Here is a 17352-nt window from a genome sequence, read left to right as displayed (position 1 = left end):
CTCCTTCAGACAGAATTCCCATACTGTATGCTAGTCTGGATATAGACATGCAGCTCCATCATACAGAATTCCCATACTGTATGCTAGTCTGGATATAGACATGCAGCTCCATCAGACAGAATGCCCATACTGTATGCTAGTCTGGATATAGACACGGAGCTCCATCATACATAATTCCCATACGGTATGCTAGTCTGGATATAGACACGGAGCTCCATCATACAGAATTCCTATACTGTATGTTAGTCTGGATATAGACACGGAGCTCCATCATACAGAAATCCCATAAGCTAGTCTGGATGTAGACATGAAGCTCCATCATACAGAATTCCCATACGTTATGCTAGTCTGCATATAGACACGGAGCTCCATCATACAGAATTCCCATACTGTATTCTAGTCTGGATATAGACACGGAGCTCCATCATACATAATTCCCATACGGTATGCTAGTCTGGATATAGACACAGAGCTCCATCATACAGAATTCCCAAACTGTATGGTAGTCTGGATATAGACACGGAGCTCCATCATACAGAATTCCCAAACTGTATGCTAGTCTGGATATAGACACGGAGCTCCATCATACAGAATTCCCAAACTGTATGCTAGTCTGGATATAGGCACAGAGCTCCATCATACAGAATTCCCAAACTGTATGCTAGTCTGGATATAGACACGGAGCTCCATCATACAGAATTCCCAAACTGTATGCTAGTCTGGATATAGACACGGAGCTCCATCATACAGAATTCCCATACTGTATTCTAGTCTGGATATAGACACGGAACTCCATCAGTCTGGATATAGACAGAATCCATCCCAAACTGTATGCTAGTCTGGATATAGACACGGAGCTCCATCATACAGAATTCCCATACTGTATTCTAGTCTGGATATAGACACGGAGCTCCATCATACAGAATTCCCAATGCCCACGGAAGCTAGTCTGGATATAGACACGGAGCTCCATCATACAGAATACTGTATGCTAGTCTGGATATAGACACGGAGCTCCATCATACAGAATTCCCATACTGTATGCTAGTCTGGATATAGACACGGAGCTCCATCATACAGAATTCCTATACTGTATGTTAGTCTGGATATAGACACGGAGCTCCATCATACAGAATGCCCATAAGCTAGTCTGGATATAGACATGAGAATGCCCATACTGTAAGCTAGCTCCAACATACAGAATTCCCATACTGTATGCTAGTCTGGATATAGACACGGAGCTCCATCATACAGAATTCCCATACTGTATGCTAGTCTGGATATAGACACGGAGCTCCATCATACAGAATGCCCATACTGTATGCTAGTCTGGATATAGACACGGAGCTCCATCATACAGAATTCCCATACTGTATGCTAGTCTGGATATAGACACGGAGCTCCATCATACAGAATGCCCACAAACTAGTCTGGATATAGACATGAAGCTCCAACATACAGAATTCCCATACTGTATGCTAGTCTGGATATAGACACGGAGCTCCATCATACAGAATTCCCATACTGTATGCTAGTCTGGATATAGACATGCAGCTCCATCATACAGAATTCCCATACTGTATGCTAGTCTGGATATAGACATGCAGCTCCATCAGACAGAATTCCCATACTGTATGCTAGTCTGGATATAGACATGCAGCTCCATCAGACAGAATTCCCATATTGTATGCTAGTCTGGATATAGACATGCAGTTCCATCAGACAGAATGCCCACAAACTAGTCTGGATATAGACATGAAGCTCCAACATACAGAATTCCCATACTGTATGCTAGTCTGGATATAGACACGGAGCTCCATCATACAGAATTCCCATACTGTATGCTAGTCTGGATATAGACACGGAGCTCCATCATACAGAATTCCTATACTGTATGTTAGTCTGGATATAGACACGGAGCTCCATCATACAGAATTACTATACTGTATGTTAGTCTGGATATAGACACGGAGCTCCATCATACAGAATTCCCATACTGTATGCTAGTCTGGATATAGACATGCAGCTCCATCAGACAGAATTCCCATACTGTATGCTAGTCTGGATATAGACATGCAGCTCCATCAGACAGAATTCCCATACTGTATGCTAGTCTGGATATAGACATGCAGCTCCATCATACAGAATTCCCATACTGTATGCTAGTCTGGATATAGACATGCAGCTCCATCAGACAGAAATCCCATACTGTATGCTAGTCTGGATATAGACATGCAGCTCCATCAGACAGAAATCCCATACTGTATGCTAGTCTGGATATAGACATGCAGTTCCATCAGACAGAATTCCCATACTGTATGCTAGTCTGGATATAGACATGCAGCTCCAAAAAGGGCCCAGTGCCAGCCTGGCAGGGCTGTGGGGAGAAGTTAAGCAGTGTGATTGATCTCTAAGGTACGGACAGCTCGCTGGCTAGACTTGCACGCACACAATCAGGGCCAGACAGGCTGGCTAACACACAGGGCAGACAGCTGTGGGTGTCCAGGATAGCTAACACACAGGGCAGACAGCTGTGGGTGTCCAGGCTAGCTAACACACAGGGCAGACAGCTGTGGGTGTCCAGGCTAGCTAACACACAGGGCAGACAGCTGTGGGTGTCCAGGCTAGCTAACACACAGGGCAGACAGCTGTGGGTGTCCAGGCTAGCTAACACACAGGGCAGACAGCTGTGGGTGTCCAGGCTAGCTAACACACAGGGCAGACAGCTGTGGGTGTCCAGGCTAGCTAACACACGGGGCAGACAGCTGTGGTGGTTGGAGGAATGCTGCTGAACATGCTGAATCTCTCAATGGAACAAAGGTAGGAGGTTGATTACTTTTAGCTGAGTGACGGTTGAGTTGCAGTGGTGCAGCATTCCTGACCTGATTGTTTCTTTGACTGGAATGAGGAGCAGACATGGAGAGAGCAAACATAGAGAGAAGAAAAGTACCTACACGTCCCCTGGGAGAGAAGAAGTCTGTGTTTACCTTATACACACCACCCTCTTCAGTTCAGATGGACTGTGTGTGTGTGAGTGTGAGTGTGTGTGTGTGTGTGTGTGTGTGTGTGTGTGTGTGTGTGTGTGTGTGTGTGTGTGTGTGTGTGAGAGAGAGAGAGCGTGTTGAAGCATGAGAATAAGACATAAGGGTACACCTTTGTGTGTGAACATGATTATAAGAGTATGTTGTGGAGTGAAGTGTGCTGTAAATGTGCAAGTCTGATTCCTTTTTGCCTTCACATAAACCAGATAAAAATCTTGCTATAAATGTTCACAGGCCGGCCCCATTGCCTGAAGTTTACATGAGGAAAGCACTAAAGGAAGTCCCTTCCCTACCATCCCCTAGGGGAAAAAGAACATCTACCTCATCACTGTGAGCCACAGAGCCAGAGAAGCCAAGGGAAGGGTGAAGAGTGTTGACTCACTTGTTAAATCCACTTCAATCAGAGTAGATGAAGGGGAGGAGGAAGGTTAAAGAAGGATTTTTAAGCCTTGAGACACGCATTGTATATGTGTGCCATTCAGAGGGTGAATGGGCAAGACAAAATATTTAAGTGCCTTTGAACCGGGTATGGTAGTAGGTTCTAGGCGCACCGGTTTGTGTCAAGAACTGCCACGCTGTTGGGCTATTCACGCTCAACAGTTTCCTGTTTTGTATCAAGAATGGTCTACCACTGTGGGAAGCATTGGAGTCATCAGGGGCCGGCATCCCTGTGGAACGCTTTCAACACCTTATAGAGTCGATGCCCAGATTAATTGAGGCTGTTCTGAGGACAAAAGGGGGTGCAACTAAATATTAGGAAGGTGTTCTTAATGATTTGTCCACTCAGTGCATTTGAATATAGGAAAAGTTAGCAAACACAAGACAGTAAATAACCAGCTGCTGTTTACCTGCTCATAGCTAACAGAAGAGCCTTAGCATTTATGATTCAGATGGTTAGAACAAATTGGGGTGTTTCATACACAAGTTACTTTTCAAGCTATAAACATTTCCTTTAGTGACAATTTATACATTATGTACTATCACAATGAGCAGAGCCCAGTAACTGTAAAAATCAAAGGGCTCTGCAAGAAACCTGCAGCTGGACTGTGTCCAATGTAGCCCAGGGTGCTTTCTTTTCTATGTAGAAAAAAAATTCACTTCCTACAGTCCATTTAAAGAGGAAAAATCCTCATATTTATGTGATGCCCTGACAGTGTAAAACAAACATCTTTGAATCATATGTTCGGAGTTAATAAAAAAAATGAAACTCATTGTTAAGGTTGAAACACAGAGAGAGAGCGAGGTTCCGTTCCTGTGAATTCCGTGGTAGAGTTTGTCCTCTACGGCTCAACAATGTTTCCATCAGATAGGCAATGAACTGATTGGTTGGTGCTCTTTTCTGGAACTAGGGGAGCATGTGTTGAATGTCAAGCTTGCACTTGTGTTCTTTAATTCATAGGTCAACTTATATGTCAACTATTAATTTAAACAGGTGCATTCATTTTGCCTACATGGTTTTTGTCATAGTCCGTGTAGGTAGAGTTGCCACAGGTGGGAGGATGGGTGATATTCTCTACAATTTGTCAAATAAATGTGCTGGCCTAATTCACAATGTGTAAGTAGAAATGTCTATGACATGTAGGCTAAAGTACTGCTGTTGACATAAGAGCCGTCACATGTTGAGAAGGAACATTCATTCAACGATAAACTAACAGTTGAGAAGCGCTACTCAGAGTCAAGCACAAAGACAGGCATGTCCTCCAGAACCCATACAATGACAGACAGAGCAAACATGATGTTAAAGGTCCTTGATGCTGAAAACCAGCAGCACCGGGAACTTTACTCATTTAAAACTAATAATAGATTTCACTTTCGGTTTACATACTTTAAAACCTGGTGAATATGTAAAGTTGCACATGCACGTCTTAATAAATCCACTAGTAAAACACGTTTGTTTTGTATGTCAGATTTCAACGTTACCAACATCTTGTAAAATATCCTGTAAATCTGCACAATACCGAGTAAACGGTGTGTTAGCAGTAGTTAGTGACCTTGTATCTGTGTGACTTTATACTTCTGACGACTTGTAACATGTGATCCTATCATTGCTACTACTGATACAATCCTCTTGTGAAACACAAGTGTATCACTTTCCTGAACATTGATACACTTGGCATAAAAGGGCACAGCAGATTCACAGGTTTACATATTCATCATTCATCCATATTCACCATGACATAAAAACAAACATATTTCCACATACTCTATACATATGCATCAAGTAATGATAAGTGAAGTTGCAGATGTCTGCCTGCCTGCGTTGGTGGATGATAGAGCTGGTATTTTAGCACATATGGCAGTACCATTCAAAGAGCTATGACAACCATCATGCTTATAGCTCTGTAAATGGCGCTGCAATCTGTACCACACTGTATCTGGGCATCTTCTGGCAGGCAAAAGTCAGTCGAGCAACGCAAGAAAAGGTTAAGTAATCCAGTTATCATGGTCTGTCAAGTATCACACTGCTGTTGTCTGAAAGTACTCGTCAAGTCTGGATGCAGCAAATTAACACAGAGAATACGACATGATGGGAAAGGTATTATAAGTCAGTAGCCAGCGTCTGTTTGCATTTAATTAGAGTTGGGATGTTCAACAGTTGTGCTTTTGAAACAGGAATACAGTCTTCATCTCTTAATGAATTCAACCATCTGTGCACCCCCCCTTTCCGCTCACACATTACACATTTCCTTAATTTCTGAAACAAATGTCTATCTCCCCTTGGGAACAGACAGCTTGACGACACAACTGGTGAGCTCACTGTGTAGAGATCTCTGTCATTAACCCACTCTGTACTGCCAATCTGTCTTTGGAAGAAGAGGAAGAAGAAACCAGTGAATGAGAGGACAGCTGAGTGGTGGGTAGAAAAAGTCTCTAGATACTCTGTGGTCTGTCCCTCCCAGTTGTACTTTTTAAAAAAGTCTCAAACGGGCTGAGCTGACACTTTAATGCCCTTAAGCTGTCCTTATAGTAAATGTAACACAGGTTTAGGGAGCTATATTGACCATTGTGTCAGATGAACCCCTGTGTTGTCAGAGTAAACGTTCCCCACTTCAGTCAAATCTATTCGTCAAATACCCTAGCTGTGTATTCACGTTCACCTTTTGGTGTGTGATCTTTGGTTCAATTGTTAAGAAAAGCCCTCAAGGAAGTTGTGGAAGTCACTTGACCAATTGTGTCACGCCCTGACCACAGAGATGTTTATTCTCTATGTTGGTTGGGTCGGGGTGTGATTTAGGGTGGATTATCTAGGGGAATTGGATTTCTATGGCGGCCTGATATGGTTCCCAATCAGAGGCAGCTGTTTATTCTCTATGTTGGTTGGGTCGGGGTGTGATTTAGGGTGGGTTATCTAGGGGAATTGGATTTCTATGGCGGCCTGATATGGTTCCCAATAAGAGGCAGCTGTTTATTCTCTATGTTGGTTGGGTCGGGGTGTGATTTAGGGTGGGTTATCTAGGGGAATTGGATTTCTATGGCGGCCTGATATGGTTCCCAATCAGAGGCAGCTGTTTATTCTCTATGTTGGTTGGGTCGGGGTGTGATTTAGGGTGGGTTATCTAGGGGAATTGGATGTCTATGGCGGCCTGATATGGTTCCCAATCAGAGGCAGCTGTTTATTCTCTATGTTGGTTGGGTCGGGGTGTGATTTAGGGTGGGTTATCTAGGGGAATTGGATTTCTATGGCGGCCTGATATGGTTCCCAATCAGAGGCAGCTGTTTATCGTTGTCTCTGATTGGGGATCATATTTAGGTAGCCATTTTCCCATTGTGCTTTGTGGGATCTTGTCTAGATATAATTGCCAGTGAGCATTTTTATTAGCTTCACGTTTCGGGTGTTTGTTTTGTTGTTTTGTTCTTTGAAGTTTTAATTTCCAAAATAAAGGATGGAAACATACCACGCTGCATCTTGGTCTACTCCTTATGACGAACGTGACAATATGGGACAACACATAGAGTCTATCCTTGAGGGTCCCAGTGTCTTATAGAACATGTCTATTGTTTTCAGATAGCCTATACATTGTGCATTATACTGTCATAAAGCCTCCTTCACTCACGCCGGCAAACTTAACCTAGTAAAACTGACTATCCTACCGATCCTCGACTTCGGCGATGTCATCTACAAAATAGCTTCCAACACTCTACTCAGCAAACTAGATGTAGTTTATCACAGTGCCATCCGTTTAGCTACTAAAGAACCTTATACCACCCACCACTGCGACCTGTATGCTCTAGTCGACTGGCCCTCGCTACATATTCGTCGCCAGACCCACTGGCTCCAGGTCATCTACAAGTCCATGCTAGGTAAAGCTCCGCCTTATCTCAGTTCACTGGTCACGATGGCAACACCCACCCGTAGCACGCGCTCCAGCAGGTGTATCTCACTGATCATCCCTGAAGCCAACACCTAATTTGGCCGCCTTTCCTTCCAGTTCTCTGCTGCCTGTGACTGGAACGAATTGCAAAAATCGCTGAAGTTGGAGACTTTTATTTCCCTCACGAACTTTAAACATCTGCTATCTGAGCAGCTAACCGATCGCTGCAGCTGTACATAGTCCATCTGTAAATAGCCCACCCAATTTACCTACCTCATCCCCATACTGTTTTTATAATAAAAAAATCTGCTGTTTTGCACACCAGTATCTCTACTTGCACATGATCATCTGATCATTTATCACTCCAGTGTTAATCTGCTAAATTGTAATTATTCGCCTACATCCTCATGCCTTTTGCACACAATGTATATAGACTCTTTTTTTTCTACTGTGTTATTGACTTGTTTATTGTTTACTCCATGTGTAACTCTGTACTGTTGTCTGTTCACACTGCTATGCTTTATCTTGGCCAGATCGCAGTTGTAAATGAGAACTTGTTCTCAACTAGCCTACCTGGTTAAATAAAGGTGAAATAAAAGTACAAATCTGACCTGCAATCAGCAGGTGGTTTAGAACATAGAAGGGGATTCTATCTCTATGGTTTAAAAGATGTTAGGGTTCCATCTCCCACGGCTTGTTATCCACAGGGTTGGGGAGTAATGGATGACATGTAATCTGTTACATGTAATGGATTACAAAAAAACTGTAACTGTAATCTGTTATGTTACCAGCAAAAATATTGTAATCAGATCACCGATACTTTTGAAAAAGTAGAACATTACTTCTAGCATTACTTTCAAATTTAGAAGGGATGTTTGCAGAAAAAATATGTCCATGAAACGATTGCATGTTTTCTTAATTAACTTTCAAATTAACTTCAGTTATTAACCCGAAAACGTGCTACTTTGATCTTCCCGCCTGAGCAATATACATGGTCACAAAAGAAAAAGGTATGGTGCGTCAACGCCATGCACTTCTTAGATGGCGTTGCAGAGAACAATTTGTGTTCAATGAAGAAAAGGGCAGGAATGTAACAGTTCAATGGAAATTATGTTTGCCCACGGTAAAGCTGCTGTCAACATCCAGACTCCACTTCCAACCTGAAGAAACAAGGATGACTATTGGCAGGTGTGGCGCGTTAGCTTGCTTAGCTAGCTAGTCTCTGGAGACAGACAGGTTGTCTTCACAACGTTACCAATGTTCCAGCATAGGTCAGAGATTTCAGAGCACTAGCTAGCTAGTTAGTCAGATTTCTAGCCAGCTAGCCAAGGCCACCTTGGAGAGGAAGTCAGCTGCTTTGACTTGTGCGAGACTGAGAGGATGTCATACCTACGATGTGACTGCTGCCAAGTTAAGTGAAATACATGCAGACTTTGAAATTCAGCACAAAGTGAGGGCCACAGTGACAGATAATTGAAGCATCTTTGTAAAGGCATTCTGGGAGTTCAGTGGAAATGAAGAGGAGTAAGATGAGACGGATGATGGAGTGAGTCGCTCTGGATAAGAGCGTCTGCTAAATGACTTAAATGTAAATGTTTGATGTGGGTGCGATTCTTGAGGAGGTTGAGCAAAAACTGAACTTTTTTTCTCCCTCCACATCAACGTTGTGATGCACACACCCTCAACCTCATCTCCACCAATGAGGTGGACAAAGCTGAATCCCAAGGTCCGTCACGAAAATTGTACAGAAGTGCAATGTCAAAATGTTCCAGCATTTGGAGCAAAGCATACAGGTCCACATTAGCTTCAGAGGCAACAGAGGACATTGCAAGCAAGAAAGTAACTGTGCCATGTGTGACAAGATGTGTCTCAGAGTACCGTGCCATCTCCAAACTCATAGCCCTCACAGATGACCAGCTGGGGCAAATTTGTGAAGACCTAGGTGTGAGCAGCAAACTACATCCTTGTGAGATTGCTTTTCTCAAGAAGTACAGTACAGTCCTACAGCCACTCACGTTCTCTATTGATCTTCTTCAGGGAGAGGAAGTGTTTTCTTGGCTTTCCCCAACAATCATAAACTTGAAGTCTAAGCTCTCAGAGAAAATACTGTACCTCTTACAACATTCTATGCACACATCCACCACTGCAGCCATTGAGGCTATAGACCGCCGGTTTGGACCTATGCTAAGTACCCATGAAACAAAAATGGCAACTGCTACCGTGCCAAAGTTTTCACTGTTTTGGCTCAACCATGCAAAGAGAGAGGAGATACGGAGCACATTAGTTCAAGAAGCAGCTTCTATGGAGAACACACACTCCGAAGAGGTGGTGAGGGAGCACAGAACGAGTCTGATGAGTCAAGACACTTTTTTTTTGTGTTCGGAGGTGCAACAACAAGGCATTGCAGCAACAAGGCATTGCAGAGGATGAGGTGAGGAAGTACTTTGAAGACAAAGACAAATCTTTGGACTCCTTGAAATCGTCCCCCATAGTCCAGAACTTGTACAAGACTGCACTGCCCTCCAGTGCCCCAGTTGAGCACCTTTTCAGCTATGGTGGAAACCTGTTTACCCCTCAGCAAAACAGGATGTCTGATGCTCAGACAGAGCATTTTTTATTTTTTTATTTTATTTTACCAGGCAAGTCAGTTAAGAAAAAATTCTTATTTTCAATGACGGCCTAGGAACAGTGGGTTGAATGCCTGTTCAGGGGCAGAACGACAGATTTCTACCATGTCAGCTTGGGGGTTTGAACTTGCAACCTTCCGGTTACTAGTCCAACACTCTAACCACTAGGCTACCCTGCCGCCCCATCCTCTTGCTGTGATACAACATCATCCGAGTGGGCTAGCTTCAGAACAAGTCTACTGCAATGTCATGTCGGATATGTGGGTAGATTGCATCTAGCTGCACTTTTTTTTGCTTAAAATGAACAACTACCTGGTGGGCTAAATGTGTGATTACACTGTGCATGTTGTAAAAAAACATTGTCCTCGTATTTCTATTTCTCATTTTTGTCATTTAGCAGACGCTCTTATCCAGAGCGACCTACAGTAGTGAGTGCATACATACATTTTCATACTTTTTTGTACTGGTGTCCGATGGGATAAGTGTTCAGCACCATCCATGTTGCTGTGTTACTTAAGCCCTTACTTATACCTGGTTTTAACATGTATCCTTTCTTCTGCACATTGTGTTTGTGCCCACAATTTTAGACAGGTGTATATGATTGAAAAACACATTGTGGTGTGACTGTGATCAGATTTTATAGGTGTAAATGGACAAAGGATGAAGGACGCATGTTAGAGGCAGGTATACAGGGCTTAAATACATTTTTGTCACAATGTTTTGTGATGTATTCTAATGTGGCTCTGCTTAGTTGCTCAAACATCCTGCAATAAATGTTGTTAAATTGGTAATAATATTTTTTTTCTCCTTTGTTTTATGGGTGAAGTAATCCAAAAGTAACTGAAAGTAATCCGATTACGTTACTAGTTAAGGTAATCCAAAATGTAATTAGTAGCCAAACCCACTGACTCCAGGTCATCTATAGGTCTTTGCTAGGTAAAGCCCCGCCTTATCGCAGCTCACTGGTCACCATAGCAGCACCCAGCCATAGCACGCGCTCCAGCAGGTATATTTCACTGGTCATCCCCAAAGCCAACTCTTCCTTTGGCCGCCTTTCCTTCCAGTTCTCTGCTGCCAATGACTGGAACGAATTGCAAAAATCACTGAAGCTGGAGTCTTATATTTCCCTCACTAACGTTAAGCATCAGCTGTCAGAGCAGCTTACCGATCATTGCACCAGTATACAGCCCATGTGTAAATAACCCACCCAACTACCTCATCCCCATATTGTAATTTATTTTTTTGCTCCTTTGCACCCCAGTATCTCTACTTGCACATTCATCTACTGCACATCTGTCACTCCAATGTTTAATTTCTGAATTATAATTATTTCGCCACTATGGCCTACCTCCCTAATATTACTACATTTGCACACACTGTATATAGATTTTTCTATTGTGTTATTGACTGTACGTTTGTTTATCCCATGTGTAACTCTGTCTTGTTTGTATCGCACTGCTTTCCTTTACCTTGGCCAGGTCGCAGTTGAAATGAGAACTGGTTCTCAACTGGCCTACCTGGTTAAATAAAGGTGCAATAAAATAATACAAAATAAAAAAGGTATACTACTGGGGGCAGAATGTACCCTAGTGGTTAGAGTGTTGGGCCAGTAACCGAAAGGTTGCTGGATCGAATCCCCGAGTCCTTCTGCCCCTGAACAAAGCAGTTAACCCACTGTTCCCCAGTAGGCTGTCATAGTAAATAAGAATTTGTTCTTAACTGACTTGCCTAGATATTTACAATTTTAGACAGGTAACTGTAACGGATTACATTAAAAAAATTTACCTACCCAACCCTTGTTATCTATACAATACAAGAACAATTGCCCGTACTATGGAATATCTGATCTGCTCTATGTTGACGTATGTCTGTTCCAGCGTGTGCTATTCAAGGCTGGTTTTCTGTCTTTCTGGAGATATTATGTTATTATGTCACAATGTTATTGTGCACCACCGTTCTGTGAGTAGACTTTAATTATCGCAATCATCTCTTATTCTGAGACTGTAAGGACTGCCGTTGAATTAGCCAGTGATATAATTATTGTCTTGGCTGTTCATAACATTATTTTGAATTGTGTTTCTTTGTATCATTCCAGAAGCAGAAACCGTTTAAGCTTTGACGCAATAATACATTTAGATTTGAGTCATCTTTATCCAACTTGCAGTTAGTGCATTCATCTTAAGAAAGCTAGGTGGGACAACCACATACAGTATCTCACCAAGCTTTAACTCTACATTACAGCAGGGCTCTTCTCTTCCAGCAACCTGCACCAGAAGTACTGCATGCTAAAATAAACATGTTTTATTGTAACAAACACCAGATATGTGCAGTGAAATGTGTTGTTTTACAGGGTCAGCCATAGTAGTATGGCATCCCTGGAGTAAATTACAGTATGGTTAAGTGCCTTGCTCAAGGGTACATCCACATATATTTCACATTGTCGGCTTGGGGATACTGGTCCACCACTCTAACCACAAGGCTCCCTGCCACCCTGAGCCTAATTCACAATAAACATCACGTGTAAACATGAACAGTAAAAGTGATGCCCTGAATGCATAATACTGTATCTTGCACTGAGGGACTCCATTGATATAGAGTTTATATTACAATCTAATCAAACACCTGTGTATTAAGGAGCAGATAGCTCCCATTGGATTATACTGTATCAGGGGCCAGAATCAGATTAACAACAAGTGGTCAGTCAGGCCTATTCAGCTGCTCAACAGGCTCAACGGGCAATCTGGCTGACTGGCTGGTAATTAAAAACTGTCAAGATATGGAGAGGTGGGCACGCAAGCACACACAGAACAGATGCCAGAAACATGATCAACATCCTTCTTGAAATACAGATAATGATAATGCAATTGTGCAATTGGACATAAAAACATGCAATTGACCATTAAATCGATGCACATCATCTTTTAGTCATTTAGCTGACACTCTTTTCCAGAACGACTTACATGCAGACTTTTCAACTAGTTGGCTCGGGATTCAAACCAGACATTTTTCGGTTACTGGCCCAACACTCTTAACCGCTATGCTAATGGCCCCCTAAATCACACATCATAAGGGCCCTATGTTTTGCACAATCACGTGACAGAGAACAATTTTATCCTGTATTTTAAGCCTTATCCAGAAATGAGAAATACACAAAAAATAAAAGGCATTGTCTGAGGATGGTGCTGGACCATCTGACATAATAATAAAAGGCATTGTCTGGGGATGGTGCTGGACCATCTGACATAAAAATAAAAGGCATTGTCTGGGGATGGTGCTGGACCATCTGACATAAAAATAAAAGGCATTGTCTGAGGATGGTGCTGGACCATCTGACATAAAAATAAAATTGTCTGGGGATGGTGGCATTGTCTGGGGATGGTGCTGGACCATCTGACATAAAAATAAAAGGCATTGTCTGGGGATGGTGCTGGACCATCTGACATAAAAATAAAAGGCATTGTCTGGGGATGGTGCTGGACCATCTGACATAAAAATAAAAGGCATTGTCTGGGGATGGTGCTGGACCATCTGACATAAAAATAAAAGGCATTGTCTGGGGATGGTGCTGGACCATCTGACATAAAAATAAAAAGCATTGTCTGGGGATGGTGCTGGACCATCTGACATAAAAATAAAAGGCATTGTCTGAGGATGGTGCTGGACCATCTGACATAAAAATAAAAGGCATTGTCTGGGGATGGTGCTGGACCATATGACATAAAAATAAAAGGCATTGTCTGAGGATGGTGCTGGACCATCTGACATAAAAATAAAAGGCATTGTCTGAGGATGGTGCTGGACCATCTGACATAAAAATAAAAGGGGACAGTTTGATGAAAAACTTCTCAATAAATGTTCAGATCCAGGCATGTCACATGATTGTCCAAAATACAGGCCCCTACAAGTCATGCATGTATTCTGAACTAGCATGTAAGATAGACAGCGGACATAGAACAGGTTGAGTGGGGGGTTCTGTGAAATAGACTCACTTCAGACAGTAGGACATAGAACAGGTGGAGGGGGTTCTGTGAAATAGACTCACTTCAGACATTGGACACAGAACAGGTTGAGGGGGTGAGGTTTGTGTGAAATAGACTCACTTCAGACAGTGGGACACAGAACAGGTTGAGGGGGTGAGGTTTGTGTGAAATAGACTCACTTCAGACAGTGGGACACAGAACAGGTTGAGGGGATGAGGTTTGTGTGAAATAGACTCACTTCAGACAGTGGGACACAGAACAGGTTGAGGGGATGAGGTTTGTGTGAAATAGACTCACTTCAGACAGTGGGACACAGAACAGGTTGAGGGGGTGAGGTTTGTGTGAAATAGACTCACTTCAGACAGTGGGACACAGAACAGGTTGAGGGGATGAGGTTTGTGTGAAATAGACTCACTTCAGACAGTGGGACACAGAACAGGTTGAGGGGGTGAGGTTTGTGTGAAATAGACTCACTTCAGACAGTGGGACACAGAACAGGTTGAGGGGGTGAGGTTTGTGTGAAATAGACTCACTTCAGACAGTGGGACACAGAACAGGTTGAGGGGATGAGGTTTGTGTGAAATAGACTCACTTCAGACAGTGGGACACAGAACAGGTTGAGGGGGTGAGGTTTATATGAAATAGACTCACTTCAGACAGTGGGACACAGAACAGGTTGAGGGGGTGAGGTTTGTGTGAAATAGACTCACTCCAGACAGTGGGACACAGAACAGGTTGAGGGGGTGAGGTTTGTGTGAAATAGACTCACTTCAGACAGTGGGACACAGAACAGGTTGAGGGGGTGAGGTTTGTGTGAAATAGACTCACTTCAGACAGTGGGACACAGAACAGGTTGAGGGGGTGAGGTTTGTGTGAAATAGACTCACTTGAGAGGTTGTCAAGCAGCACTAGACAGGAACAGGCCTAGTGTTGCAGAACCAGAGCAGGAGTTTGGAGAGAGAGGAGCAGCCACTGGAGGAGAAGAGGGTGGGAGGCGGAGAAGGAGGGGGAAGGAAGAGGCAGCACAGGGTAGCAGGAGCCAGACAACGGAAGAGAGAGCAGAGGGAGGGAAGGAAAATAACATAAAAGGAAGAGGAGGGAAAAGGCAGAGGAGAAGAGGTGAGAGGGAGAGAGAGAGCGGGGAAAAATCTGGTTAATCAACACCCAAGTGACTAATTCAGCAGTTACTAACCCACAGCTAGCGTACATGCAGCCAGGTCCTGTATGAGGCAGCTCTACTCTAATTAGGAAGACCTTTCGTCAGAGCATTAATCATGTTGGTTTCATTACGGTGCTTTATTCAAGCAGTTAGATTAATTAAAAAACAAACAGAGAAAATGCAATGCACCATCATTAAAGTGAATGAAAGGAGAGGTTGAAAAAGTATGTATATAAAAATATGTACAGTAGCTAATAACATAGAAGAAGCTTTGAGAGGACGTGACAACAAAACAGAGATAACAGGGACCATGATATCAGTCAGACTGGCTCAGTGTTTATTTCTGGGCTAAAGTCAACATCCATTCCGCGTTGATTCAACGTAATTTCTTGTCTTTTACCCAACAGTGAGAGTTGTGTTGTTGTTGTTGACAGAGGAGGGTGTATTGAATTGCTCTAGAGGTCTAAGGAATAGAGTGAGCCTGACCACTTTCTATAGCAGCCGTCCCCACTCAATAACATGTTACTGAGTCCTACAGTACATACATTGATTGATGTTCCTCAATCATGATATGGTAATTAAAGAAGGTCCTCGGACAAACTTATATAGCTATTGATTGATGTTATGGTAAGGAGGAAAAAGGGTTATTAAAGCAGAAATATAGCACAAATCACACTGAGAAATCAAGATGATATTCAAGATACATTGCATTTAGCCCATAAATACATTTACAAGATCTGAAAACATGTAGTTCAGTTTGTGATCACATTGTAATAATTAAGCAATAGGCCATGAGAACCCACTGATTATTGTGAACAACACACGGGTAAGGGCTGCTCTGGCACAATGCGGTTTTGGTGCCAGGTGACAATGTCATACTCTTGTCAATATATTTACCACTGCTTTGGCAACTTCCTGTTTCTTTGTGTTTATTTTCTGCCAGCAGACAAAACAACCCAGACTCCCCACGCTGTCCAGACATTGTCTGGTCCAAACCTGACACATACACACATATGTGTGGCATTGTTTCAAAGCAATTCTACCAGAACCAAACATCCAGGTCCAGACTGAGTGAGTACAGGAAGTCTATTACAGATAGCATACAGTGTGCTGCTCAGTGTTGTACATGCTGCCTGATGGAGCCAGTAAGCAATCTGTGAAAATGAGGTCAAATACCCCGGAGGGACACACTGCATCTGGTGAAGACTGCTAACCCAGAGCTACTCCATAATATATCCAGTACACCGTAGCCTATAAGACGGGGACCACAGTAGAGCAAATATCTGTTTAGAATATGTCTATGTTATTTGATAGCTCTGTATTCATAATGAGGGATGGAGTCCAAGGGCATTTGATCATCCTGAACTGAGAGGGTTTCAAATGTGCCCAGTTGGTGTCCACCGCAGTGAAGCTCATCTGCAATGCCATGCCAGCCGGTGCTCACAAGCAGCCCCCGCGTCTGTGAGACTGTACATGTTTTCTTTGCATCGCTACACACTCCCCTGACAGAATAATCCTAAGCTCAGGGGAGAGCTGTCATCGCTGTGGCAGTGTCGACTGGGAGAAAACCAAATGTAGGACTGGGTTTTGCTGGCTCTGCTCTCTGTTATTTCTCTATATACACTATATATACAGGGGTGTCAGGTAGCCTAGTGGTTAGAGCGTTGGACCAGTAACCAAAAGGTTGCTAGATCGAATCCCCAAGATGGCAAGGTAAAAATATGTCGTTCTACCCCTAACCCACTGTTCCTAGGCCGTCAATGTAAATAAGAATTTGTTCTTAACTGACTTGCATAGGTAAAAATAAATATGAAAGTATGTGGACACCCCTTCAAATGAGTGGATTTGACTATTTCAGCCACCCCCATTGCTGACAGGTGTGTAAAATTGAGCACACGGCCATGCGATCTCCATAGACAAACATTGGCAGTAGAATGGCCTTACTGAAGAACTCAGCAACTTTCAATATGGAACCATCATAGGGTCCGGCCTTTCCAACAACTCAGTTTGTCAAATTTCTGCCCTGCTAAAGCCCTGTAAGTGCTGTTATTGTGAAGTGGACACGTCTAGGGGCAACAACGGCTTAGCCACAAAGTGGTAGGCCACACAAGCTCACATAACAGGTCCGCTGAAGCGTGTAATAAATTGTCTGTCCTCGGTTGCAACACTCACTACTTCCAAACTGCCTCTGGAAGCGATGTCAGCAAAATAACTGTTTGTCCGGGGAGATTC

The 17352-nt window shown here is 43.1% G+C and overlaps 1 protein-coding gene across 2 annotated transcripts in view; it reads right to left on the bottom strand.

The window, feature by feature from the left end:
* Positions 1–17352, bottom strand: part of htr4 (5-hydroxytryptamine receptor 4) — a 121962-nt gene that overhangs the window by 30288 nt on the left and 74322 nt on the right. The window contains exon 7 of one of the 2 annotated variants that reach the window (XM_065018510.1): positions 14851–14933. The exons of the other annotated variant lie outside the window; for it this stretch is intronic. Coding sequence (XP_064874582.1) covers positions 14870–14933 — 64 coding nt within the window. The 3' untranslated portion in view covers positions 14851–14869. Of the gene's footprint in view, positions 1–14850; positions 14934–17352 lie in introns of those variants that run through there. 2 annotated transcript variants of the gene reach the window in all.

The sequence above is a fragment of the Oncorhynchus nerka genome, linkage group LG5 (assembly GCF_034236695.1).
Source record: "Oncorhynchus nerka isolate Pitt River linkage group LG5, Oner_Uvic_2.0, whole genome shotgun sequence".
NCBI lineage: Eukaryota > Metazoa > Chordata > Actinopteri > Salmoniformes > Salmonidae > Oncorhynchus > Oncorhynchus nerka.
This window is presented reverse-complemented; position numbering and strand designations above follow the sequence as displayed.